This window comes from Phoxinus phoxinus (genome assembly GCF_949152265.1).
Source record: "Phoxinus phoxinus genome assembly, chromosome: 5".
NCBI classification, from domain to species: domain Eukaryota; kingdom Metazoa; phylum Chordata; class Actinopteri; order Cypriniformes; family Leuciscidae; genus Phoxinus; species Phoxinus phoxinus.
In genome coordinates this window covers 15,216,078-15,242,684 of record NC_136880.1, presented here as the reverse complement: position 1 = coordinate 15,242,684, position 26,607 = coordinate 15,216,078, and the positions used below count along the sequence as shown (strand labels likewise).

Below are 26,607 nucleotides of genomic sequence, written 5' to 3'. Positions count from 1 at the left end.
AAAAGTATAAGGACTTGACTTAAAGGGGGCATATTAGAATGTGAATGAAAAAATGTATGCTAAGTATACTTGTAGCCAGACTAATTTAGTATACTTCAGGTGTGTTAATGATTAGTTAACTTGAAGTGTGCTATTTTGAAACAACTCATTTTGTACTAAGTATATTTTAGTTGTAATTAAATTGTAGTAAAGCATAACTTTAAGCATATTTAGTGTACTTTTGTGCTAAATTGAAACAACTTCAAGTATACTTAGTGTACTTTAAAAGCCTGTGTAAGGACTAATTTCATGCTTGATTAGTGATATTAAAGTCTACTTTATTTGTGTTACAAGTACAGTACAAATTAAGTAAGAGTGTCTTCAAAACATACAAGCAATGTACTATAAGTGTATATACATTTGCCGTTTTTGCCTTTTATTAGGATAGGACAGTAGCTAGACAGGAGGTGAAGTGGGAGAGAGAGAGTGGGGACGGGATCGGGAAAGGTCCTTGTGTCGGGACTCGAACTCGGGTCGCACGAAGCACAGCGGCGCTACATGTCGGCGCACTTGCCCACGAGGCTATCGAGGTGTACTATATTTGTGTAAAAAGTATATGCTCAGCAATAGCTTTGGCTTATTCCAAATACTACAGATTGCACACTTTGTCTTCAATAACAAATGCACATTAATAAACAAATAATACTTAGCTTTACTGTGTACAAAATACTATTGTATACTATAATGTATTTTGAAAGTATACTTTCAATGCATTGTTACAATGATCATTTCCAGCACACAGTTAAAATATACCTTAAATATATTTTGCGATTTTCACAATAGGGACTTGATAAATACTAGTTTATCACTAACTCTATACTTAATTTGGCTGCACCATTTTTTTTACGGCAGAATCTAGTAGGTCATAAACTCTCTGTAATGACTAGTCACATAATATGATGTTTATTCAATTATTCATTTATTTATTTATTACTCAACCCTCATGTCGTTCCAAACCCATTGGACTTTCGTTAATTTTTCATCATTTTTTATGAAACCTGAGATCTGTCCCTCTACTGACAAATCCATTCCACCAAAACGTTATGTAAAAGTATGAATTGAGTGGTTTAATTTAGGCTTTTATTCACATATAAACATTTGAAGTATAAACGAATGAAAGTGTAAACATGCTGGCTTGACACGCGAGAACCAATGAGGTTTGTTCACGTGTGTCACACTTTCATGTTTGTGCTTCCACAAGGCCCAGTATGTCTAATGTTTTTTAATTTTTAATTAAAACATTTAGTTGAACTAACCTTTAAATTGACCAAAGAAGGCACCTCCCCATTTGTAAGTAATGTCAATTTTTTTTTATGATTAATTTTTCTAACTTTTTTGCATCGTTTAATTAATTTAACAGTAATTAATAAAACGTCCATTGAAACAATATTATTTATAAGTCTAAAAGATTGAAGTCTGCCAGGTAAAACATGAGCTCATTGAAGATTCAATCAGTCTGCTATTTTATTCCAAGTAATTCTGGTTGCGTATTTCTATAAATATTTGGTTTATACATAGTTACTTTTCCAACCAAGTTTAATGGTGCTCTCAAATATTTAAAATATTGCCCATTTATGCCACGAAACCTCCTGATAAAAGCTCATGAAGGAGAACAGGAAAAAGCATCTTTTAATAACAAAACTCAGGAAAATCTCACAGAATATACTTCACACACACGTTTTACCATTGACGAAGATGGACAAACACAGAGGGAGAACTGAAGGCTTAAGTACACAGAGCAAACAAGATAATTAACGAGGTGATTGACAAGGCACTGGTGAATGGGATAACTAATTAAACAGACTGAGGAAAATCAGGGCACTGAACAAAACCAAAAAACACAATGAAAACAGAACAGGGTATACTCGTTACTGTACGCCCCCTCTCAAAAAGGCGCATCCTCGTGCCGTAAATAGAAATAAGACTCTGGAGGAGGTTGTGGAACTGAAAAATAAACACCAGTCCATAGAAATATAACAGTCCACGGGGGAGTAGAAGGAGCTAAGAACAGGAGAAGCCAGGAGGTGGTCCTGAGGCCAGCCAGGACAAGGCCCCAGGGTGGAGCCCAAGGTGGGAGGAGCCATGGTGACAATGACTTGATAGTAGATGACACCCTGGGGACGACCGACAGAGATGGCGCCTCAGATGATGGAGACCCCGGTAGAGCTGACCCGCCAATGAGATCCGGCTGATTACAATAAACCTCGGAATAAACAGAAAGACCAACATTAGCGTAGATGCCATTCTTCTTATAATGCAACGAGTACATCGGGTGTTATAGGAATGAAGTGTTCCCAGTTCCGGCTAACTTAATTTATGCAGCCTAATAATCATTTAACTGATTTGAATAGGCACAGGCAGGAAGATGTCTGACCGGAGGGATGAGGGAGCCTGGTGGAGCCGTATGGCCGATGGTTTCAGGTGGAGCCGAGGGAGGCAGGAGCCAAGGTGGAGCTGAAGTGTCGACAGGTGGAGGTGGAGCGATGTGCCCATAGGCTGGAGGAGGAGCCAGGGGATCCTCTAGGCTAAGTGGAGCTGGTGGCTTGGAGACACTTGGCAGATCCCTGCTGTGTGTTGGAGATGAGTGGGGCTGAAGGACACCAGTGAAGGCGGGGCTGAGGAACTGGCGTTATGAGGAGGTGGGAGAGGAAGATTGGGCGGGCATTCCGGAGATAAAGGGGGAACTGGAGAACCAGGGGACGCTGGAGATTCGGAGGCATAGCGTATCACCTCACCAAACCAGTCAATCAAATCATCCTCTAAAAAGGTTCCTCCACATATCCTCCAGGAGACCAGGCTCAACTCACTCACAGCGGCAGAAGTGTGGGCACGGCTATCCTCCAAGCCAAGCCATCCATCTCCACTAAAACTCCCTCTGCGGTCTGCGGCGGTGCCGGCTTACGCACCTGGTCAGACACATGCTGTGAAACAGGCTCCGGGGCGATGACTCCTTCCAACCTCTTCCTCGGTTCAGGCTCGTTCATCGCGGCAGGCCGGTCTCCAAAGTGGGCACACACAACATCTCCGTCGATTCGCTCGCAGGTGGTGGATGGCTGGTCTCTGGTGGTGCTGGAGTGGGACTGGTTATGACGTCATCCTCTGCGGGGCCGATGTTGAAAGGTGAGTTGTTCTGCACCAGCACCCACTCCACATACTCAGTGAAATCTCCCAGATGACCCACACCAGGCAGGCGTGCCTCAGTTTCAGCGTTCAAGCTGGTGAAGCAGAATGTACACAGCGAACGGTCCGGGAACGGGAAACAGGATCTTTAATTACAAAACTCTGGAAAATCTCACAGAATATACATTACACACACGTGCTACCATTGACAAAGATGGACAAACACAGAGGGAGAACTGAAGGCTTAAGTACACAGAGCAAACACGATAATTAATGAGGTGGTTGACAAGGAACAGGTGAATGGGATAACTAATTAAACAGACTGAGGAAAACTACAGGACAAAACCAAAAACACAATGAAAACAACAGAACAGGGTATACTCGTTACAACGAGTATAAACAAACTACAGCTGGTCCAAAATGCAGCAGCTAGAGTTCCTATCAGAACCAGGAAGTATGACCATGTACGCGACGCGAACATCATCGAAAAGCTGCAAACCCCGCGATGAAACCATGATGAAGCCCGCAAATTAGTCTCATTTGCCAACAAAAATAAGCGCAAAAGACCGTGCAAAGCAGTTTCCTGGTGTGTTACATGACAGTGGGGGCAAATTATATTGTTAAAGCGCTATATAAATGAAGGTGACTTGACAACGTGTAGTGTAAGTTCTCTTACGTAGAGTTCTCTCCTACTGCGTCGAAGCGACGCTACGGGAAAGATATTTCTTTTTCGAGATTGAAGCCTAAAAATTAATCCTTAATTTTGTAAAATATGTAAAACGCTTTTCTGTAGCATACAACCTTAGGCGGAGCAAATCGCGCGCCCATTGGCTGCTCCGCCAGAAAAGCACAGCCTATGCGAGGCCAGTGACGCCGACCAATGAGGGCGCCTCGCGCCCTCTGCGTCACCTCCCGCCGAAACGGGCGTGGTCTAGGCCTATAAATACGAGCATAGCTGTCTCCACTCTGATTTTCTATTCTTCACGAAGCTACACGCATCGTAGGACCGGATTCGAGCCACCACAGCCGTCTGAAACAAGCACCTCAGCAGGACGCGCCTCTTACCTGAAGCCGCTGGTCATCGCCGCCTTCAGACGCCGTTCCCTGCTGCGCTTCTCCGGCGTGGAATATCCTTTACATTATGTGTGTGTGTTTTGTGTGTGTGTTCGCCGTCGCGTCACACAGTTTTTCACTAAAAGAGCCGAGCGTCTTTTTCAAGATGTCTCGCACCTCCTGTGGCTCGTGTAGAGCCCCGCTCAGCGACGGGGACCACGTGCTTGTGTTTCCTGCCTGTGAGGATCACGCAGCTTCAGCTCTCGTCGATGGCGGCTGCCATCACTGTGATTTGATGCCTACGGTGACTCTGCGGACTCGCCTGGCGTTCATTTACTGAAGCTGCATTTTTCCGCCCGCTGTAGTGCCGCGCCTTGAAAAGCGCCGTGCTCAGCGGAGCCCGGAACCTCCCTCCACCACGAGGTGCTCGCCGCTGCTGCCGCCAGCTTCTCCGCCCGCTTCGCTGGACTCTCTGATCGACGGACAAGGGCCGCTGTGTGCCGCCGCGTCCGTCATGGACGAGGAAGGTGAAGCCGCGTCTGTGGAGGACGACTGCTGTTCTCTCCTCGCTTCGGGTAGCGAGGGATGGGCGAGCTCCGAGGATCTCCCCTCCCCCGCCGCTCATGAGCGTCGACGGAGAAAGACCAGCATCGATGCGCTTACCGGCTGGATGGCTGTTTTTCTGCAGAGGAACGTACGTTACCATCCTCACGACCCGCGCCCTTTTCTTCCTGAATTCACGAAGAAATCGCGGAGTCCCGGAAAGCCCCGTTTTCAGCCAGGATGCGCACTTCTGCTTCGAGGAAAGCTACAGTGTTAAAATCCCGCCGCCGCCGGATTTCACTAAAATGTCTCGCTCGCACAGTCCCAACATACGCGACCGTGCCAGTGTATTTTGCAGTCACCAAATCGGCATCAATGCCCGTTTGCCTGCACACAAACGCCGTTTTCACGACGCCCCAGGTAAATCTGAAAATGTATTTTCTGGTGTCCCGGCCACGGCCGATGGTGTGATGTGTGTATCCGTAATGCCCACGACCCAGTGCCCATTCGTACACACAAGCACAGCCCTACACAATACAGGGCTTGCACACATAAAATCGACTCATGTCGATTGTGCATTACATGTAAGTTAGTGAACGTGCCCGCTTTTCAGTGCCCACAATCACTACACACTGCATGTCCCATGGTTTCTGTAAAAACGAAACGAATGCACGGTCAGTCGGTTCTGATAGACAGTACTCTCTGTGCTACACATGTCCCGGCAATTGCGCGCGCGGGCTGCCCGCTCGATTAAGCGCGCCCCCGCATCACGCTGCAATGGCACCCATGTTACAGCACACGACTGCTCTCGTGTCGCCGCCATTTCGCGACCAGAGCCCGGTTTTTCAACCCGTGGAAGCACAGCCCCGTACAACACAGGGTCTGCACACATAAAATCGACTCATGTCGATTGTGCTTTACATGTAGTGAGCGTGCCCACTGTCCAGTGCCCACAACCACTACACACTGCACGTTCCGCGGTTTCTGTAAAAACTAAACCAACGGACGGTCAGTCAGTTCACAGTATTCCCGGTGTTATAAATGTGCCCGCTACCACGCGCCCGCATTTATTCACAAATATAACGAGCCCTACGGGGCTCGCTCCGCGCGCTCTCTCTCTCAACTCAGACGCCACGGCGTCCATGTTACAGCACACGGTTGCTCTCGTGTCGCCGCCATTTCGCGACCAGGGCCCAGATTACATTCAACCCCCTAGTCACGCGTGCAGATGCATAGGAAAGACTTCCTGGGGTCTCAGAATGGGTGCTAGAGACTATAAAAGAGGCTATTCGCTACAGTTTTATCGACGCCCTCCCCGTCACACGGAGAGAGTCGAAACCACGGTAAAAACAGAAGTAGCACATCTACTTCGAGCCGAAATAGCGAAGCTATTGAGCAAAGGGGCCATAGAGCCTTTATCTCAAGCTCAGAGCGAAGGGGGTTTGTACAGCAGATATGTCCTGGTACCGAAGAAAGACGGGGGTCTCAGACCCATTTTAGATCTGAGGCATCTGAACAAAGCGCTAACAAAGCGAAAGTTCAGAATGCTCACGACCAGAAAAATCCTCGCGCAGATTCGCAGAGGAGACTGGTTTATGGCAATAGATCTGAAAGACGCGTATTTTCACATACAAATTGCGTCACGTCACAGGCGATTTTTGAGATCCGCCTTCGAGGGCCGGGCATATCAGTACACAGTCCTGCCATTCGGCCTGTCTCTAGCACCTCGTACATTTACAGTGTGCATGGACGCGGCGCTGGCACCCCTGAGACTCCGAGGCATTCGAATTCTGAATTATTTGGACGATTGGCTGATTCTAGCTCAATCGCCTTCAGAACTCATTCGCCACAAGACCCTAATACTCGATCACATCGAGCACTTAGGTCTGAGAGTCAATTGGGAGGAAAAAGTTCACTGTTTCCCAGTCAAAGGATCTCCTTTTGGGACTGGAACTGAACTCGCTGTCTATGACAGCACGGCTGTCATCACAGCGCAGGCTAAACACCCTGCAGATGGCGAAATCCTTCCGCAGCGGTCATATAGTGCCGCTCAGGAGATTTCAAAAAATGCTAGGCCTCATGGCCTCAGCCTCGGCAGCTCTACAGTTGGGCCTGCTGCGCATGCGCCCACTGCAGTTCTGGCTGAAAGCGCGCGTACCGCGCCGAGCATGGGTTCACGGTCGTTATCGCCTCAAGGTCAATCAGGAATGCTTTTCAGCCCTGACACCATGGAGAGCGTCAGACTGGTACCGGTCAGGTGTAAGCCTGGGGACTTCCTAGAGCCTGAAGGTGGTGTCCACGGACGCGTCCACCTCAGGCTGGGGAGCACTGCTCGAAGGCAGACCGTTCTTTGGCCAGTGGGCGGAACGAGTCGAACTACCGCACATAAACTGCCTAGAAATGATGGCAGTGGACTTAGGTCACTCCTATGTTTTAAGCATCACTCACTGACAATGTGTCCCATGAGCATGCTATTACCCCTCATATATATCTATTATTACATATATATGTTATTATGCCCTTAGAGGCACTACTATAAAGGGATGATGCTAATTTTTAGCCGCTCTCCCTATACATTCTTGGTGTAGGCGCTTGTATACCAGGGCGCGAGCGCCCTCGGGTGTCTGTGTCGGTCCAAGAGCACGCACGGCGTGTTACAAGGGTTCCCGTAGCGTCGCTTCGACGCAGTAGGAGAGAACTCTACGTAAGAGAACGTACTCGGTTACTAACGTAACCTCGGTTCTCTCTAGGAGAGGGAACGAGTACTGCGTCTCAGGCCGTGCGTGCCCACACTGTGTCGCTTCAGTGACGAAAATCAGAGTGGAGACAGCTATGCTCGTATTTATAGGCCTAGACCACGCCCGTTTCGGCGGGAGGTGACTCAGAGGGCGGGAGGTGACTCAGAGGGCGCGAGGCGCCCTCATTGGTCCCTCAACACACCGTTCAGGGCTCAGGTCATCTCCCTGTCGGCTCTGCCGGCCTCTGAGGACGGAAATAGCTCCCTTTGCCCGGTCAGGGCATTAAGAGCTTATGTGTCCCACTCCGCTGTTTTTCGACAGTCGGAGCAGCTCTTTGTTTCGTTCAGTGGGCGCTCTAAAGGGCGAGCTGCGACGAAACAGAGTCTATCTCGATGGGTAGTGGACGCCATTGCGCTAGCCTACGCATCTAGAGGTTTGGAATGCCCTCTGGGCATTAGAGCACATTCTACGAGAGGCATGGCCTCTTCGTGGGCTTGGTATAGCGGAATCTCGTTACAAGATATCTGTATGGCGGCAGGCTGGGCCTCCCCGTCTACATTTATAAGGTTCTATAACCTAGAGGTTCCTGCGTTGCAGGCTAAACTGCTCTCGGTCTAGAAGACTATGTATAGTGTTCCTGCCCTGCGCTGCGGCCCAGGTCACTCCTATGTTTTAAGCATCACTCACTGACAATGTGTCCCATGAGCATGCTATTACCCCTCATATATATCTATTATTACATATATATGTTATTATGCCCTTAGAGGCACTACTATAAAGGGATGATGCTAATTTTTAGCCGCTCTCCCTATACATTCTTGGTGTAGGCGCTTGTATACCAGGGCGCGAGCGCCCTCGGGTGTCTGTGTCGGTCCAAGAGCACGCACGCCGTGTTACAAGGGTTCCCGTAGCGTCGCTTCGACGCAGTAGGAGAGAACTCTACGTAAGAGAACGTACTCGGTTACTAACGTAACCTCGGTTCTCTCTAGGAGAGGGAACGAGTACTGCGTCTCAGGCCGTGCGTGCCCACACTGTGTCACTTCAGTGACGAAAATCAGAGTGGAGACAGCTATGCTCGTATTTATAGGCCTAGACCACGCCCGTTTCGGCGGGAGGTGACGCAGAGGGCGCGAGGCGCCCTCATTGGTCGGCGTCACTGGCCTCGCATAGGCTGTGCTTTTCTGGCGGAGCAGCCAATGGGCGCGCGATTTGCTCCGCCTAAGGTTGTATGCTACAGAAAAGCGTTTTACATATTTTACAAAATTAAGGATTAATTTTTAGGCTTCAATCTCGAAAAAGAAATATATTTCCCGTAGCGTCGCTTTGACGCAGTACTCGTTCCCTCTCCTAGAGAGAACCGAGGTTACGTCAGTAACCGAGTACGTTTTAACATGGCACAACCGGCCCTAGAATATAACAGGTTGGTTTAGAAACCACCTAGAAACCTGAAACCACCCTGAATGCCCTAGAATCTACTTTGCAACAATTTGGTTATCACTCTCAACATCCTACCATTATAGGCTTTTTTACAAGGTTAAATAAGTTAAAAACACAAACTTATTGATAGCATCTGTTTTCAAAGTGTCTTTTGTTTCTTATGTCTCCAGAGTTTAATGTGTTCTTATGTGTTCTGTTGCTGGACCGTGGAAGTGTTGCATTAGCGGTTCACTTCATTGGTCACTATACAACAGCACACTTAGATTATCTTGGATTGTAATATGGGGCCAACAGTGTAGTTGTTCAATACATTGGGGTTTAAATAGCAGTTTGCAGTGTTAAACATTGACAGTGAATTGTTTCCACTCCAGCTCTCAGCGTCCCAGCGGTGGCTTAAGTGCTTAGATCTGTTTGAGTGGCGTGGAGGCTGTTAAAAGCACAGTTGTAAGCCAAGTGTTTTTGTATGGTGTCACTGTATCCATGAATTCTATGAAATGGTTTACTACTCCATGTACTGTTGCATGTCTTTGCTGAAGATAAGTAGTTGTCGGCCAATGAACTGTATTTTATCGATACGTGGTGCATCCCTACTCATATGTTTTGTGCTGTAGAGTTGATAGATGATAGCATGCTAATCATGCACATTGTTTTGTGTCAGTTGGGTGAACTTTTTTTTTTTAATCAACAAGAAGTGGCTTAAAAAGCAAGAAAGAGGGATGTTTTATTTCTTGTACGCCTGCAAATTGTCATTTCATTTGAATTGGTAATGCCTTATTAGTGTTTTTCAAGGAACCCACAGAATCGCTGCAAGAATTTGAACACAAACTGACTGACACAACTCACTGTTGATTTCACTGTTGTAGGAGAAAGGCTCTAGGGCGGTTGCTTTGGTGCTGAAGGAGCTACCAAGTAAGGCATCCTCAGATGGAAAACCCCTGCTCACCAGGACAACCAAGGTGGGCTGAGCACATACACCCACCAACAGGGAACACCAAGCGTTAGTGTGACTGTGTGAATAAGTCAAGTAAACCCAAGAGCTTGGTGCACCCTGTTTTGAATATCCCTTAGTGTTATGTGACACACATGAGCCATGTGTGTGGAAGTGCTATAGTTGCTTCTTGTTGTCGAAAGCAAGCTGCTCTATGGGGTTCACACTAGATGTGTCATCAAGACCCATGGCAATGGGATGGTCCTTTGGGACCACTCAGTATTTCACGACACAAACAAGAGTGGCATTTGCTTTATGTGAGCGCTACTCTCCCCATAAACAGCTGCTGAATGTTCTGTTGCTTGAATTTGATTTCTGTTGTTGTCTTGGCTTTGATTCGCATGCATGTGACCTGTTTTTTACTGAAGCCCGAGCTGCATGTTGATGTTACTTGCTGTTTGTTATTACATTGGGAATAATTTGTTTGAAGGAAGCAAATTAAATGTGGATTTTGTGGGATGTAGATTCTTGCTGCAATGTGGGGTGGCTTTTGTTATTTGTTGTACCACCTCTCTGCAGTTACACGAAGTCAATAAATGGATGTCATTTTTGGCTGTCTATAAAAGGTTTACCCAAATGTTGAAGGATTTTGTTATTTGGAGGGTTTGGTTCTATTCCATTGAGGATGTGGCAGAGAGCCATGCGTTTCTCAATACATTGTGATGAGCTGCTCAATGGGGAATTTACCGCCAGTTACTGCTGAGATTGCGTATTGTGAAAATGGGCTGAAAAACACTTGCCATCTCATCCTTTACAAAAGACCAAGTGAAATTGAAAGTAATTGGTGAAGTCGTGTACGATTTAGACTGAATTTGGGACTCACAAATACACATTTTCAGAAATCAAAGACCTATTTTAATTATAAAGAAATGAGGAAGTTACTTTCAAGGATGAAACAGCTGGGTAAAGTTTACCTGGATTCAGAATGGCGACTAACTAAATATGTAACGTGCTGTTTTCACTTAAGGAACTATGAAAATCAAATAGCAGTGCAAACATGCACAAATCTTTAATGCTGAATGCAATTGTCATGCTTGGTTGTGGTGGATACATCAAACTACCACAGTCTGACTAGAACACCACTATCTATCTACCGGTATATGTTATGTATATGTATATTTATAAATATAAATACCCTTCTCAATCATTTGGTAAGTTACTGTTTTACTGATATTAACATGCACAAAAATCCCATTTAAAAGGGTGATGAACCGAGAAAGCAAATTTTCCTTGAGCTTTTGACATATAAGAGGTCATCATACTGTAAGAACATCCTGTAAGTTTCAGAACTGAAAACTTCCTTGTTAGTCCAATAAAAGCTTTTATTGACACCAGGCACAGCGGATGACGGGTTTTTTAAACTGGGGATCAATGACATCAAAGGGTATCAAACCCCGCCTCCGCAGAAGAAGATAGACGCCTACTTCAACACTGCCTGTTTAGCCCCGCCCACCGATTCGCTAATATGTCAACTCATTATAATATTAAAAACTGTTATCCAATCATAGCAGTGGGCGTTTACTTTCAAGTCTTCAATGCGCCACGCCCATAAAAAAACGCCCAGCTCAAAACCAGGGTAGAAAATAGCCTATTACTTATTCATTTTGATGTTTTTTAATGTAAAAAACAAGCAAACGTCATACGTTGACCTCAGACAACAATATACAATTTTTTAAGCCAGTTCATGACCCCTTTAAATCAAATTCCATTTACTGGCTTTTTTTCTGTGGGTGGTCACCGCACAGTTGTAATATGCCAGACAAATAGCACTGGATTTTGGGAATAAGGCACAATCTATAGCCTAATTTGCAAAGAAAAGAGGTTTGATTGTGCTGAAAAGAATGGCCATAAACACCTGTACATTTAGTCAAACTGGATTGCGTGTGGTTAATCAATAAATCAGTGAAATGCTAATTAAGAAACACTGAAATAATAAGCAGACGTGGCGGAACTTTTTAGTGAATTCAACCTAGAGTGTTAAAATATGTGTTTGGTGCTTGCAGTATCTCCAGATGGACCTCATGGTGTTCTGTACTCATTACCAAGGCTGATAAATGGATTTGTTTGTGTGCCCCCTATATCGATGCTTTATGACCTCTGTTATGAAGTGAGGGACACTCTTAGTACTGACCTGTGTCGAGGGCAATTGCTTTCTAAGCAATTTAGTCATTCTTGACAGCCATACATTTTACCGTTGTATTATTTCCAAAGAAATGTGTTCAAAATCTGTCACACTCACAACCTGCAACACAATAGACTAATAGATTCATTGTTATATGTATTGTACAAATTGCATGTAATGTTTTTTTTACTCAATACAGTATATTTATGAAAGAAATTATATTTGAAAAGCCTATGTTACTGTATTGTATCACTGAGATGTATTATGCCTGACTGTACAATTTTTGGTCTGAATCAGTGCTATTTAACTATTACTACTATCCACAGGTAATAAGACAAGCTGAGATTAGATGATTTACTGTAAAGGATAGAAATCTCAGTTTTAATGATTTCATTTTCTCACTGCAATGAGTATTTAATATGATGATGTAACATTTATGGAGATAACTGGCAGTTATTGGATTGGAGACATGAAGGTGTTAGGGAAACTAAATCTAAGAACTACTTTAAATGTCTTTCAACATCTGTGGATGAGACTTTTCTTTACCAGTTAGCGCTTTGCTAAGGCACTGGATTAAGCCGTTAAGCCGGCCCTGTGATGACTTTATTTTACAGTGTCATTGTTACATATGTTACATGTAGTAACTATAGTAATAACTATTAATTAGGCATCATTAAATGCAACTAACCCTTTAATAAAAGTACATGCAGTTACTTAATATTACTCACTACTTAAATGTATAATTACAGTGTAACAAAGACACCTTAAAATAAAGTCTAACCACTTAATTTGAAGGTGTCATTATTACAATGTAATTCTATAATTAAATTAAATATAATTAAAAACATGTACTTATTATGGAGTTAGGATTAGGGTTTTGTATAGGGTTAGTTGCATGTCGTTTGTACAATTTACTGTTAAGACTATAGTAAGTACTTGCAACGTGTAACAAAGACGCTATGAAGTAAAGTGTTATGAATATTTTCATGATTAAGAAAAAATACACAGTAAAGTGATTTTCTCTAACTTTCAATCAGGCACAAATAAAGTACCTGTTAAAAGCTCTCAGCCATTGGAATCGCATGGGGTCCATAGCATCTTTCACAACAACTGTATTTATCTACCAACAGGGGCTAACTGGTCCATGCTAACTGGGCAATCCTAGACACTTTGGGCTAGTTGGGATAAAAAAAGCAGAGAAAAGGTATTTTAGCAGTGTGGCTAAACAACAGAGGGGAGGGATCGAGGAACAAGGACATGCGAATAACTGGAAAAAAATAAAAAATAAAACTGTACTTGACCAGAAACATAAAACAGGAAACAAAATGAAGATCTACAAAAATTTACAAATAAGAAGATAAATGTGGAAAGGGGTGCACTTAAAGTGAAATATGTTTGTTTTATGTGTTACAGCTGTGCAGCGAGCAGCAAGAGAGCCGTCCGTTACTGAGCCCGTCCATCGATGACTTCCAGAGCGAGAGCAAGAGTGATGGAGCCACACGGCCAGTCACCTCCAACACAGCAGGTTCCCTCACAATTACTGCTCTCTCATCTGTTCCTCCTCTCTCATCTGTTCTTCTTCTCCTCCTCCATCCCGTAGCCGTCAGGCACCAAGTTTTCTGTCCCAGATTTCAGTGCTAGCTTGTTTACATAATGCAGTTTCACAGTTAGTGTTCCTTGGCATTTACTCTGTCAAAACAAAACAATTTTTAGGTCTCAGTTTATCACTTTTTGGGCCCTATCTTAAACCCGGCGCAATGCACCACCAAGCGCGACGCAAGTGTTTTTTGCTAGTTTCAGCCCGACGCAGTTATCATTTTTACGTGCTGCGCCACGTCAAATGCATTTGCGCCCATTTGTGCGCCCATGGGCGGCTGGTCTGAAAACGAGGTGTGTTCAGGCGCATTGTTGGCGCGTTGCTATTTTGAGGAAACAGAAAGAAATAGACTGCGCCATTGACCAACTGAAACCTGGTCTAAAGTCAATGGCGCAATATTTGTATATTTTTATTTAAAGAGCGCGTTAGTAATGTGCGCCCATTGGCTGGTCCACAACACAGGGAGACACAGCAGCACACAAACATGCCAAATATTTAAAATAAAAGGATTACAATGTAAAAGATTATTATTGTGTACATAAAGGTATGGTGGAATCCGGCTTGTCCCGTATAGATGGTCTGCTTGCGCTTTAACCTCGCGCACGAGCAGATCCGTTTGCGCTCTGGAGACGCGTTCTGTCTTTCCACTTTCAAATTCCGCCATGTTAAATAGCGAATCCGCCATGTTGCGAGCGCAGCTGGCTTTTAAAGGGAATGGGAGATGAGTTAATCTGATTGGTTTAACGCACGTAAATCCCAAAACACACCCATTACTCATTAAGAGAATAGAGACAACCCTCTTAGACATGTGCCGGGCACGCCGACCATTTTTCCCGTCGTTAAACTAGCAAAAGTGGATTCGGACATGACCTAAGTGAAGTTGTGCTGTGCGCTTTAAACTATGCGCTTAGATTGTTAAAATATGGCCCTTAATGTTTGATAATTGCATATTACCTAAGAATATAAGTTTTAAAGGAATATTTCATCTATAAATGTGTGCCTGGCTAATACAGGTTTTCATTTGGAGTGACTTTTGTTGGTAATGCTTTGTTCCTCCACGTGCGCTAGTCTTGTCCACAGCGCTAGACCTGGTGGACTTGAGCGAGCCGTGCGAGAGAAGGTGGAGCTGGGACAGGCGGAGTCCCCGCGGGTCTCGTAAGAACGGTTTCTCTAAGAGTAGCCTTCGCAAGAAGAAGACGGAGGAGACGGAGCTGATCCAGGTGGAGACCGAGACATCATCCCCCAGCCGCTCGAACCCTGAGAGAGTCTCGTTAGATTCAGGTATTTTGCTTGTTAAGTAAAGATGCTTTTATAACGTTGATCAAATGAACCATAAGTCAATTTAGTTGGCAATTATGGCATGTTTTAAAAGGTTCTCATGACTTCTTTTTGTTGTATACATATTATGACAGGGAAAAATGGTCTCACTGAAGTGCAGAAATTACACACTTCACTTTTAAAGGGATAGTTCACCCAAAAACAATATTGTTCATCTCTGAAACACAAATCTATTTTAATGAAACCCGAGAGATTTCTGTCCCTCCGCTGAAAGTCTTCTGAAGAGACACGACCGGTTTATATAATGATCAGATCATTTAGGCTTTTATTCATAAATATGGTGTTATGTAAGGGATAATGTACATCCAGCCGGTTGTTCTCTCAAAACAAACAGGGGGTTATTTTGAGAAACCAACCGGCTGGATGTACATTATCCCGCTAATTACACGGCTACTTCTACTTGCCATAAGTAAATATTTAGATAGAAATATTGATCTGAGTTGAAATATTTTATTAGCTCTTTTAACGCAAAGCTTCCGCGGAGAGAGCAGTTGCTAGCGCGGCAAGTCCAAACTAGACTGACATTCAAGAGATACGGTTTACAGTCACACCACTTATTACACTGCATTTCTCCACATAAATAATTATGGAGATAAGAGATATTGATTTCAGATTAAACTGTTTTAAAATTGTACCTGTTTGTATTTTATAATCCAACAGTGTACAAAACAAGTCACAAAATGGCAGCATCATACTGGATGGCGTAATTAAATAACCGTACACAAAGTTATATTATTCTATTAGCTCACCAAATGCAAAACTTCCATTTTCTCAATTTGAAGTTGTACGTATTGACATCACCCTCTCAACAGTCAAAGTCAAAAGTCTCAATCAGCTCCCTAGTTCAGTAGTCAGGGCACTGGTCAGGGATTCGGACATTTTAAGGGCTGTCTCCATCGCAAAATCCCACTAGTGCACTGTAATGTTCGGGGCATCGATGCACACTATGCTTCCTTACCGGAAATGACTTCACATTTCTGAAGCGCATAAAATAAAACCTTTTCAACACATATAACATAACTTTTTATACAACAAACTGCCTTTTCAAGACACGTAACATATAACTTTTATAAGACAAGCTGCCTTTTCAAGACATAACATAACTAAGACAAACTGTCTTTTTCAAGACATATAACATATGTTTTATAAGACAAACTGTCTTTTTCAAGACATATAACATATGTTTTATAAGACAAACTGTCTTTTCAAGACATAACATGACTTTTTATAAGACAAACCGCCTTTTCAAGACATACAACTTGTATTATATGTCAGCATAATAAACACACATTGCTAGTCAGGTAGTGAAAACATCTAGTTAACATTTATAATTAATATTTGGCTTAAATGGTGTAATATGTGTTTACAATGTGTTATAATTAACAATTATCAGCATAACAAATAATATCAAAAAGTTATCAAATAATGTAGTCATTCTGACTGTACCCTTACTGGAAATACATTTCTGAAGCGCATAAAATAAAACCATGAGCCAACTCAATTAATATATATAAATTATTTAAAATGTATATAAATAACAAACTGCCTTTTCAAGACATGTAACATACAACTTTTTATAAGACAAACCGCCTTTTCAAGACATAAAACTTGTATTATATGTCAGCATAAACACATTGCTAGTCAGGTAACACATCTAGTTAACATTTATAATTAATATTTGGCTTAAATGTTATAATATGTGTTTACAATGTGTTTACACAGCATAACAAATAATATCAAAAAGTTATCAAATCATGTAGTCATTCCGACTGTATTAATCTTAATGTGTGCTAAAGGAGTTTAGGTTCCCCTGTCTACAATCAGTGGTCCTGAGACTTAGTGTTGAACGTACAATCTGGTGCGAAACAAATTTCTGAAAGATTGGGCAATAGCATATGATTATGATTATGATCTACCTGGGTTACCCAGATGCCCTTGATATTGTAGCTGTATGTCCCTACCATGAGTACAACGATAATTCATGAGACTGTAGAACCTATTAGGAAAGTTGTCCATTATAATCTGTAAAAGAAAAGCCTGGATTTGTGAAATTGATTTAAGTGTAGAGTTATTTTAATCAATTTAAGAGGTGCTTATGATTAAACTGATATTAACAGCTGATTTAATCCAGGCTCTCAGTGTAATTATATTTTTGCCCTTTGTTGTCTGTTTTTTAATGCCCTCTGCCACTCCATCAGGACGCAGTTACTCTACTCTTTAACATCAGCATTAGCATATCATTAGATTTAATGTGGTGGAACTGAATTGGTGGAAAATTATGGAAATGGTTTAAACACACCAAACCGTGGCTTTCACGACATTGCTGCCCCAAGTTGCAATGCATTCATTTTTATTTGTCTCAAGTTCATGCTAGAAATGGTTTAATACGAAACACTACACAGGCTTATCTTAATCCTCTGGAAAGCATTAAACAACTTGCACTGTAAAGTTTATTTCCAGTAGATTACGCCTTAAGCTACTGTAAGCTAAACCATTGCCATGTTTTCTCGGTTGTGCTAGATTTCTCACTCCGCAGTCCGACTGCTTTAATCAATTGCCAGCTGCAGACTGTAGCCTGGTTGAGATAAGCAAGCATCGGTAGATAAGTGAGATGTATCCTTATCTGCCGCTGGTTAGCCGCAATCTCCCCTTTTTGCACAGATATGTTGTTTCATTAAAAACATAGTGTTTATGACACCCTGTCATTTTTATTTCCCGTCCTGTCTCCAGTGAGCAGCTCACCCTTGGAGAAATGGGAGGAGGTGAGCCTTCACCCAGACAGTGCCTTGAACGGAGGGCGAAAGTGGAGATATGAGAGGAAGAGGTGCACATCCAACCATTCATCCACTGAGCTTTTGTGGTACGGTCAGGTTTCCATCTCATCGTTAATGTGTTATCACGGTGTCCTAGCCAGGCGTCGTGCGATAGGTTTCCATATTTAGCGATTAATGTACAGCAAAACACATGCTCTTCTGGAGCAACTTTATGCTGCTTAATAGCATAAAACAAATAGGAAGCACATTTGACATGTTATTGCCCAAATTGCCTTTGAATTCATCATGCACAAACTAGATAAACCAATGAAGGACACAATCAGTAACCTAGGAAACCAACGCTGCGTCTGAAATCGAATACTTCCCGACTATTAGTATGCAGAAAACAGTACAGCCATAGAATACTATTCGAAAAACAGTAGTGTGAACGAATGGACGAATACTTCCAGCGAGATTCTGGAGTACACATTCAATGGACAGTTTACTATCCCATGAGGCCACGGGAGAGGATTTTTGCATGGCAGTGAAGCGGGTAGTTCATAGGGCTGGACGATTAATCGAAATGTAATCGAAACCGAAATTCAGAACCTCTAACCAACGTGATTTTCCCATGTCGTTTTTTTTTTTCGTTTTATAAATGCCATTTGACGCCGTTTTAAACGAATATGTTGATTGTAACACGCACACAGACAGTAGCTCGCACATCAAGTGCAGTTTGCAAGCACAATGAAAGATTCAGGAGCTGTTATCTTTGTTTATTCAAACAATATGTTTACAATTATTAACTTTAGGCAATTATTGTACAGGTAATTTAACCGCCGTTCTTATGCGCTGCTACACACACACAGACAGCGCACAAGCCCAGAGGCGAGATCACTTTCGCTTGCGTCCTCATGAAAGTTTGTCAATTGCATGTATTTTAAGTAGGGCTGTCAAAAGATTAATCGTGATTAATCACATCCAAAATAAAAGTTTGTGTTTACATAATATATGTGTGTATACTGTGTATAATTATTATGTATAAATACACACACATTCATGTATATATTTAAGGAATAATTGCATTTATATACTGTATATACATTTATATAATTTATATTATATATAAATATTTTATATATAAATATAACCAATTTTTCTTAAATATATACATGATTGTGTGTTTTTATATATATAAATAATTATACACAGTATACACACATATATTATGTAAACACAAACTTTTATTTTGGATGCGATTAATCTTTTGACAGCCCTAATTTTAAGTTTGAACATTCAAGCGATTTTAGACCATCAGATGTGTATCATTACATTGAACTACTGCGCTGATACATTATGGCACACAAACACTCATACAGACAGACGTGAAGAAGATCGTGCGCACGGAGAAACGTTAAGGAGTGCAGAAACTCGTTGTCAACGCTGTCCTGTGATTTATCTCTAAAGTAGCTTAGGAACTCAACAGTTATAGCATAGATTTTTCTACTTTTGAAGTAACTACAGCCCACAGCTTCAGCATTAACAGAGAGGCGGTATGACTAATTCGCACACGCAATCACTCTCTCATTAATGCATTCAAATAAATGTGCTGGTATTGTGCTCATTTATCTGTATCTGATTTACAAAGAGCAGAAATCTGTATGAAAGCTGATCCGAGTTCGATTCCCCGGTCAAGGTTCAGGCTTTCTCAAGCCGACATCAAAACTGGTTTCCTTCAATTATTTTAAAATCACAAAGATAAGAAATGCACTCTATCATTAGAAAAAATAAATCCTACATTTAATAGTTGAGCATATTCACAGTACAAACCTTGTCAGTGAAGTTTGACTGCAAAACATTTTTTGTTCATTAATCATAATCGGGGTAAATTGTTCAATTAAAATGTAGATTTTAGGTCATATCGTCCAGCTCTAGTAAGTCATCAACATGGTGGATGTAGCGTCCGAATTTCATTCGTGCTACACATATTCATATTATATATACAACATACTTTTTTAACGGTTGTGAAGTCAAATTCAAATTCAAATGTTGTGCCTAAACCGAGCGGGGAAACAGAAACTAAAGGAAACAGAACAGACTGTCAAAATAAAAGACAACAGAACGGAACATAAACCTGATATTAAATTAGATTTAATGAGGCATTTTAAAAAGATCATTAACATAGTTGAAGTTTGGACAGCTGTATCATTCACTGTGTGAATGCTGCATTATATATGAAATGTTTTTGAAAACATCATACCAGCATTATAAATGAATGTGAATATTACATATTTTATTATTTTTTCCCTCAAATGGACTCATATTGTTGACACCCTGAGTTTAGGAGTTTAGGGGGTAAATACATCCATTCGTTATAAAAGATAAATCAATAAAATGCATTTTTAATAGTATCATCATTTATCATGGATATATAAACCAATTTAGATAGTTTAAATTGAGTTGCCTCTGTGCATTATTGTTATTAATGCACGCAATAATATCATTATTCTCTGCATTTTGTCCTTTTCAGGTCTGCAGACTTTAAAACAGATTTCTCTAACAGGCATGGCGCCCTGGAGCTCAGCATGAGCACGGAGTCAGACCCCGGGCCGGCCCCTCAGGTACACACTAATGATACTTTGATCTCATGTAAAAGACTACAGCAGCATTCAGTATTGATCACCATCCCCTCTCACACTCACACTCAGAAAATGTGCACTTAAAATGGTACAAACCCTTCTCACTGAGGCCTTCTGAGGACTCTTTGTGTAAGACAGGCTCTGTTTATTTCTTAGATATTAGTAAGGATTCAATAGCTATACTCTATACTAAACCTTTATATTGCCTACAACTATTGAAGGACTTCTGTATACTGAGTACAGGAATAATATACAGTGGCCCCAGAAAGTATTTTATTGCTAAAATGACTAAATGGCACTGCATTAGATAACACAATCTTAATGAAATGCAGCACAAGCACACTTTTCAAGGAAAACATTTCACAAAAAAATATTTGTTAGGCTCTACATGATTTAACAATAGATACACCGTTCAAAATGAAGGCCGAGTATTTGGACACTATCTGCTTGTCTAACATAACAACTGTTTCTCACCATAAGCATCAGCTGGGCGTCCTTTTTCGTTGCCCATGTTAACAAATGTCAAGTCAAGTCACCTTCATTTAAATAGGGCTTTTTCACAATATAGATAGTTTCAAAGCAGATTTACATTGATAATAGGAAATTACAGTAACAGAGGTTGTTTTGGCTTTACAGCAGCTCTAGAATAAAGTTATTGTCCAGCTAAAGTTAGTTTCGATTGATGGATTCACTTCCGTTGCAAAGCTACAACAAATGCTCAAACAAACCAACAAAATGAGCGTGTTCACATCGGAAGTATGACATTGAAAGATATAACGTACATCATATACATGCGAACGCAGCAGCGCGGAATTGCAAGCGCGTACAAAGAAGTTTTGTCTTTGTATGTAAATGTTTCGCTGCTTAAAGCTGTAGTCCGTAACTTTTTTTGTGGTCAAAATGTCAAAAATGTATATAATATGCGAGTACATCATGAATCAATTTTCCGAATCGTGTTTTTGTCTTATCCTGAATCACTACCTTACACCTATAATAAGTGTTTATATTGGGACTATTTTAGACCGGTTCGGGTCGTATCACTGAGGAGTATCCCAGTACCTGCGTGACTCATCATAGACATAAACAGAGAGAAGTAGATCCGGCTACAATGTTCTCCCGCAGGACGCATGCAGGGCCCTATCTTAAGCCTGTTTTATGCTTCTGCGTCAACTCCACGCCGTAGCTACGCCGTTACTCCTACGGCGTCGTGGCCGTTTTATGGTTCTGCGTCGGGTTGTGTTGCATCGCGGTGCATTTCACCGCGAGAACGCTAGGGGGGCGGTATCACAGCCCTTGTGGTCTGCGTCGCCTCCACGCGTAGTTACAATTTTTTGGAGGTGCACGTCGAGCTACGGCGGAGGGTGCGGAGAGGGGTTCGCGTCGACACAGAAGGGTCTGCGGGGGTACGCCGTCGATTCGACGCAGAAGCATAAAAAGGCCTTTACATCCAGCGCAAATGCCGACGCATGTATCATTCCTATTTTGCAGCCAACGCACAGCGGACTTTTCCCTCCACAGACGCACGTCGGTAAATTAGGGAATGAACATAACATAGTTACGAACTGCAGCTTTAACGGTCATCTCTGACCTTGGCCAAAAACATAAGACCAATAGATTATATAAACGTCTCAAATCCAAAAAGTGGCCTTAAGGCGAGACACTACAGGTGAATAGGGTAATATTTTTAACAAGCAGATATCACCATGAAACTTTCCCAGGTGATTACCTACATTAAGATGAGAAAAAAATTTATTACAAGTTTTCTGTAATTTAATGTTTAAATATGCAAATTATGCATTATCTAATTAAATATGCGCTAATTTGCCTATATTTTAAAAAACGAAATCTCAGAATTGGATAAAGCCAGGTTAAAAATGATTTTTTCATTGTGTTCACATATTAGATGGGAAAATAATTACAGAGGGATTTATGGATATCTACTTTTGTTATCCTGTAAATCAGAATATACTGTCAATAGCCTTAAAAAAATTATTTTCGCCATGTTTTTTGGAATAAAATGTTATATAAATCAGGCTAGGAATAATATATTTAGTAAGACTGGAAAGTTTGGTGTGTATAGGTGCTACTGAAGAGGAGATTTCGGACTTGGAGTATGAGAGAAAAGTCATTTTGAGAAAAAGGCATTTAAAGATTTGTAATGTAAAAAATCATACTTTTTTAGTGGAAACAACTATTTACTGACACAATATCTTATCAAATCATTAGCAACAACAATACAAACCACCTACATCACATCAAAACTTATAAACACAGCATTTATGGCCTTCAACTGAACAGAAAAACAGTCAAAAACACACATCTAAATGTCAGAGCGCGTCACGTGATGCATCTGAACCAATCACGTTGTCAGAAATTGACATCAGCCAATGAGATTTCGCTTTTAGGGTTAAATGCCCATTTTACTTTCACGATTGGTTACTGATTAAAAGGAAATTACCATATTTGGATCCGACAGCATTGTACAGAAGAGAGAGAGCTTTCCAGCGATGTGTGAGATTAAAGGAAGCAGAGAGAGATCGCGGAGCAGCGCGTTGATTCAGAGCGCTAACTTTTGTTGAATTTCGGAGAAATCTACAGACGCAAATAGACAAAGTGTAGTAAAATAAAGACCTAAATGTGTATTTTGGACTTTTTTTCACCACAAGTCTGAAAGAAGACATGTTATTGAAGACAAATAGCCCAAAATCTCAAAATTGACCAGTGGAAAAAAAAACGATGTTTTTGCCTACCGTGTCTCGTCTTAATCAAACAAACACAAACGTCAAAGTTTGTATTTAGTAGCACTTAGTAAATAGTAGCACTGTTGGTGGCAACACATACATAATGCAAGTTACTTTGTTTTCCAATTTATTGACTGATAGCTCTCCTGTGCCCATGTTGGGAGAAATCTGGAGTAAGTGCAGAGTGTTGTGTGCGCTGTGTAAACATGATGGGTATTTTCACGAGTTCACACTTACAAATAATCAGATAAATAAAAGGTATGTGTATTTAGAGTGATGACCGAGCTCTACATTTTTGCCTAAACCCAGAGTATCCCCCCTTATCTCTGGTTAGGATAGTAATCAGGCGAGTGTGAGGAGACGGGGTGGTGGTGGGATTCAGAAAACTGTCGAGGAACATAGGTGAGTCGGCTATGTATATTTATAGGCCTCATATCTTGATGATTGGTAAGTCAATTTGAACGTGTTCCTCATAAACTTTGTAAATTATACATGATTTAGTTCTAGACTACATGCAAGCATGCACTTACTCATCTCACTTGCACAAAAACAGATTCAGTATTCCTCAAAATGAATTAAAACAGTGAAATTCAAATTCAGAATTTAATGCAAAACAACAATAATTACATATTATATAACATAAATATACTTTATGTTAAAATCTCACTTTATTAACCAATGTGTTTACTGCTGTCCTTCGATGATCCAATTCAACCATATAATCAGCAAATATTACTTTAGATAATCATCACATTTGTGTTAAAGGGGTGGTTGATTATGATTTCACTTTTCTAACTTTAGTTAGTGTGTAATGTTGCTGTTTGATCAAAAACAACATCTGCAAAGTTACAACACTCAAAGTTCAAAGCAAAGGGAGATATTTGCTTTTAAAGAAATCGTTTTTTTAGGACTACAACAAACGGCTGGTATGAACTACACGACATTCCTCCCGGGTTAGTGACATCACCAACCCTAGAATTTACATAAACCCCGCCCCCTATGCTAATCAAGACTAGAAGATAACTACACATAAGCTTCATAAATTCATCAACTAACCATTCAGAAATGTCCTGTTGCTTCTACATGTTGTCACTTCTTCTCAAAGCTCTCCATCATTGTCTGACTCTGGTTTGAACATAAAAGGCTAAAAGTCTTTGAAATTTTCAGTGTGTGTGTGTGTGTGTGTGAGGTAATAGGACACAAGCTCTTGTAGCTCCGCCCCCTGTGCCGGGAGCAGCAGCTCATTTGCATTTAAAGGAACAGACACAAAACTGTGTGTTTTTGCTCACTCTCAAAAAGTGACAACTTTAACATGCTATATAAAAATATCTGTCGGGTATTTTGAGCTAAAACTTCACACACACACTCTGGGGACATCAGAGACTTATTTTACATCTTGTGAAAAGGGCATTTTACCACCCCTTTAAACTTTTTTGTTTGTATTGCTAAAGGAAGAGTATTAAACTTCCTTCTCCTTTATCCTGTTCTTCTGCAATCCAGAATGGCAGAACCGCTGAAAGATTTGAGCTGCGCCCTCTACTGTACAGGCTTGCATTTACATTTCCTTTAGCCTGAAACTTATTCATTTCACTTTTGGTGTACAAAGGCCTTTGCATTTGCCAAAAATATAACTTTTGTCATTAAAAAACAAAATAGCTGTCGAGTTATTAAACAAAAGAGATCACATCTCCCCTTCTAACAATACTTAAAACAGTAAGCCAATAATAACAAGACCATTCATTAGCCTTCTAAATTAATTTTGAACTTAAACCAAGCTGAACCAGTTCTTTTTTGTTGTTGTTTTTTGTTCTCTTTTAACTCCTTGTATTAGTTCTCATCTGACCTATAAGACCAGTCTCTGTGTTTTGTATAACATAGGAGTTTTGATGTGTGTTCCGCCCCTCCTCTGTTGGTTCAACAGTTTTTGGGACCATTTCAGCGCATGGTTTGGTGTTTGCCATAGGGACAAGATGATGTATTTTCCTTCTGATGGTGTAGCCATTTTCCAGTGGTGTTGTTCTGAAAGCCAAGGGGTCCTTTACAGACTGAACATGAGGCTCAGCTTCTCCATTGCTTTTAGCAAATCTCGGGCTGCTGGTGAAATGACTGAAGCCATAGTCAGCTGCAGATTTTTGCAAACATCTGGCTGGAAAATTGAGGTCCATTATCCGAGAAAACAATCTCAGGAATTCCATGCCGTGAAAACATTCAGACTTTAAGTGCACTATAACATCATCAGATCATGCAGGGGTTAGTTTGGCAATCTCCACAAATTTGGAAAAATAGTCCACCACCAGTAGATAAGTGCCTCCCTGCACTGGAAACAAGTCTGCACCCAGCTTATAAGCCATGGTCTGGCTGGAAAATCAGAGGGCATTAAAACCTTGGTTGGATTGACTCGTTTCTTGATACATATTGTATTTTTACAATTGCTGGCCGACCTAAAAGTGCTGTGTGAAGATCTTTAACCACATCAATGTTCTCTTGCACAGTTAGCTCACCTTTTCTAAGTGACTCATGGGACATTCCAATTACAGAAAGTGAAGACCCATCTGGCCCCAGTAGAGGCATGTCTGCATTTTCCAGTGTAAATGTCAATTTTGTTATCTCTCTGAATGTAGACTCTGGAATGACTGTAACGTCAGCACCTGTGTCGATTTAAAATTTTACTTTATGGTGTCTAATGAACAGCTCTACAGCCCAAGCATTCTGGCCCACCTCTCCTGTGCCTAAAAACCAGGGTTCTGATGACTCATTGCACTCTTCTGCTTCAATAGCGTGCACTGTTTTGGCAGATATACACATCTTGCTGTAGTGCCCTTTTTCCCCACGTGTGGCATGAAACATCTTTGGCTGGGCATTGCCATTTTCCATGACAAGGTGTTTTTCCACATCTTTGACAGGGCCTTTTATCATTTTTGTTCAGAGATGGGGTTGATGCACGATTGGAAAAGCCGCTGGTTTTGAATCTTGATGGGCTCGGTTTTGCAGTTTTTTTGTTGGCTTTTGCTGCCACCGCATCAATTTCAGCTACACTTCTTGTCTCACATCTTAAGTCAGTCTGCTGTTTTTTAATGACTTCTGACTGTCGTGCTCGTGCCATATTAATAGCTTTCTCAAGAGTGAGATCTCTGTCCAGCTGCATCCTCTCAGATAGTGTACTACAAGTCTATCTTTAAGCAATTCATCATGAAGGACACCATAGTTACAGTTTTCTGCAAGAGCATACAGGGCTGTAATTAAAGGATAATTCCGGTATTTAACACCTTGAGTCTATTATTGTAGTTTGTTTTGGATGAACAAGAGTGGTGGACAACATTTTTTTGACAATGGTTCCTCTCTCGAGTTTTTGACTATAAAAGAATTGGCCATGGACCCATTTAACATTGGAGTCAATAGGCATGTCCGAAAATGTCATTAAAACAACCTCTAACATTAGTTTTCAAAACTGTGCAACTCACCGAGTGATTAGTGATGTTAGTTGATGTTCCAGAAACAA

General features: G+C 41.5%; 1 protein-coding gene across 4 annotated transcripts in view; it reads left to right on the top strand.

Annotated features, from left to right (window-relative positions):
• The window catches only part of pex5lb (peroxisomal biogenesis factor 5-like b), a 61,138-nt gene that overhangs the window by 13,511 nt on the left and 21,020 nt on the right, over nt 1–26,607 (top strand). For 2 of the 4 annotated variants that reach the window (XM_079614264.1, XM_079614265.1), the window contains exons 2-6: nt 9,794–9,886; nt 13,454–13,565; nt 14,706–14,918; nt 17,706–17,835; nt 20,259–20,349. In XM_079614264.1, coding sequence (XP_079470390.1) covers nt 9,794–9,886; nt 13,454–13,565; nt 14,706–14,918; nt 17,706–17,835; nt 20,259–20,349 — 639 coding nt within the window. The remainder of the gene's footprint in view (nt 1–9,793; nt 9,887–13,453; nt 13,566–14,705; nt 14,919–17,705; nt 17,836–20,258; nt 20,350–26,607) is intronic. The other 2 variants (XM_079614266.1, XM_079614267.1) reach the window with 1 other exon arrangement.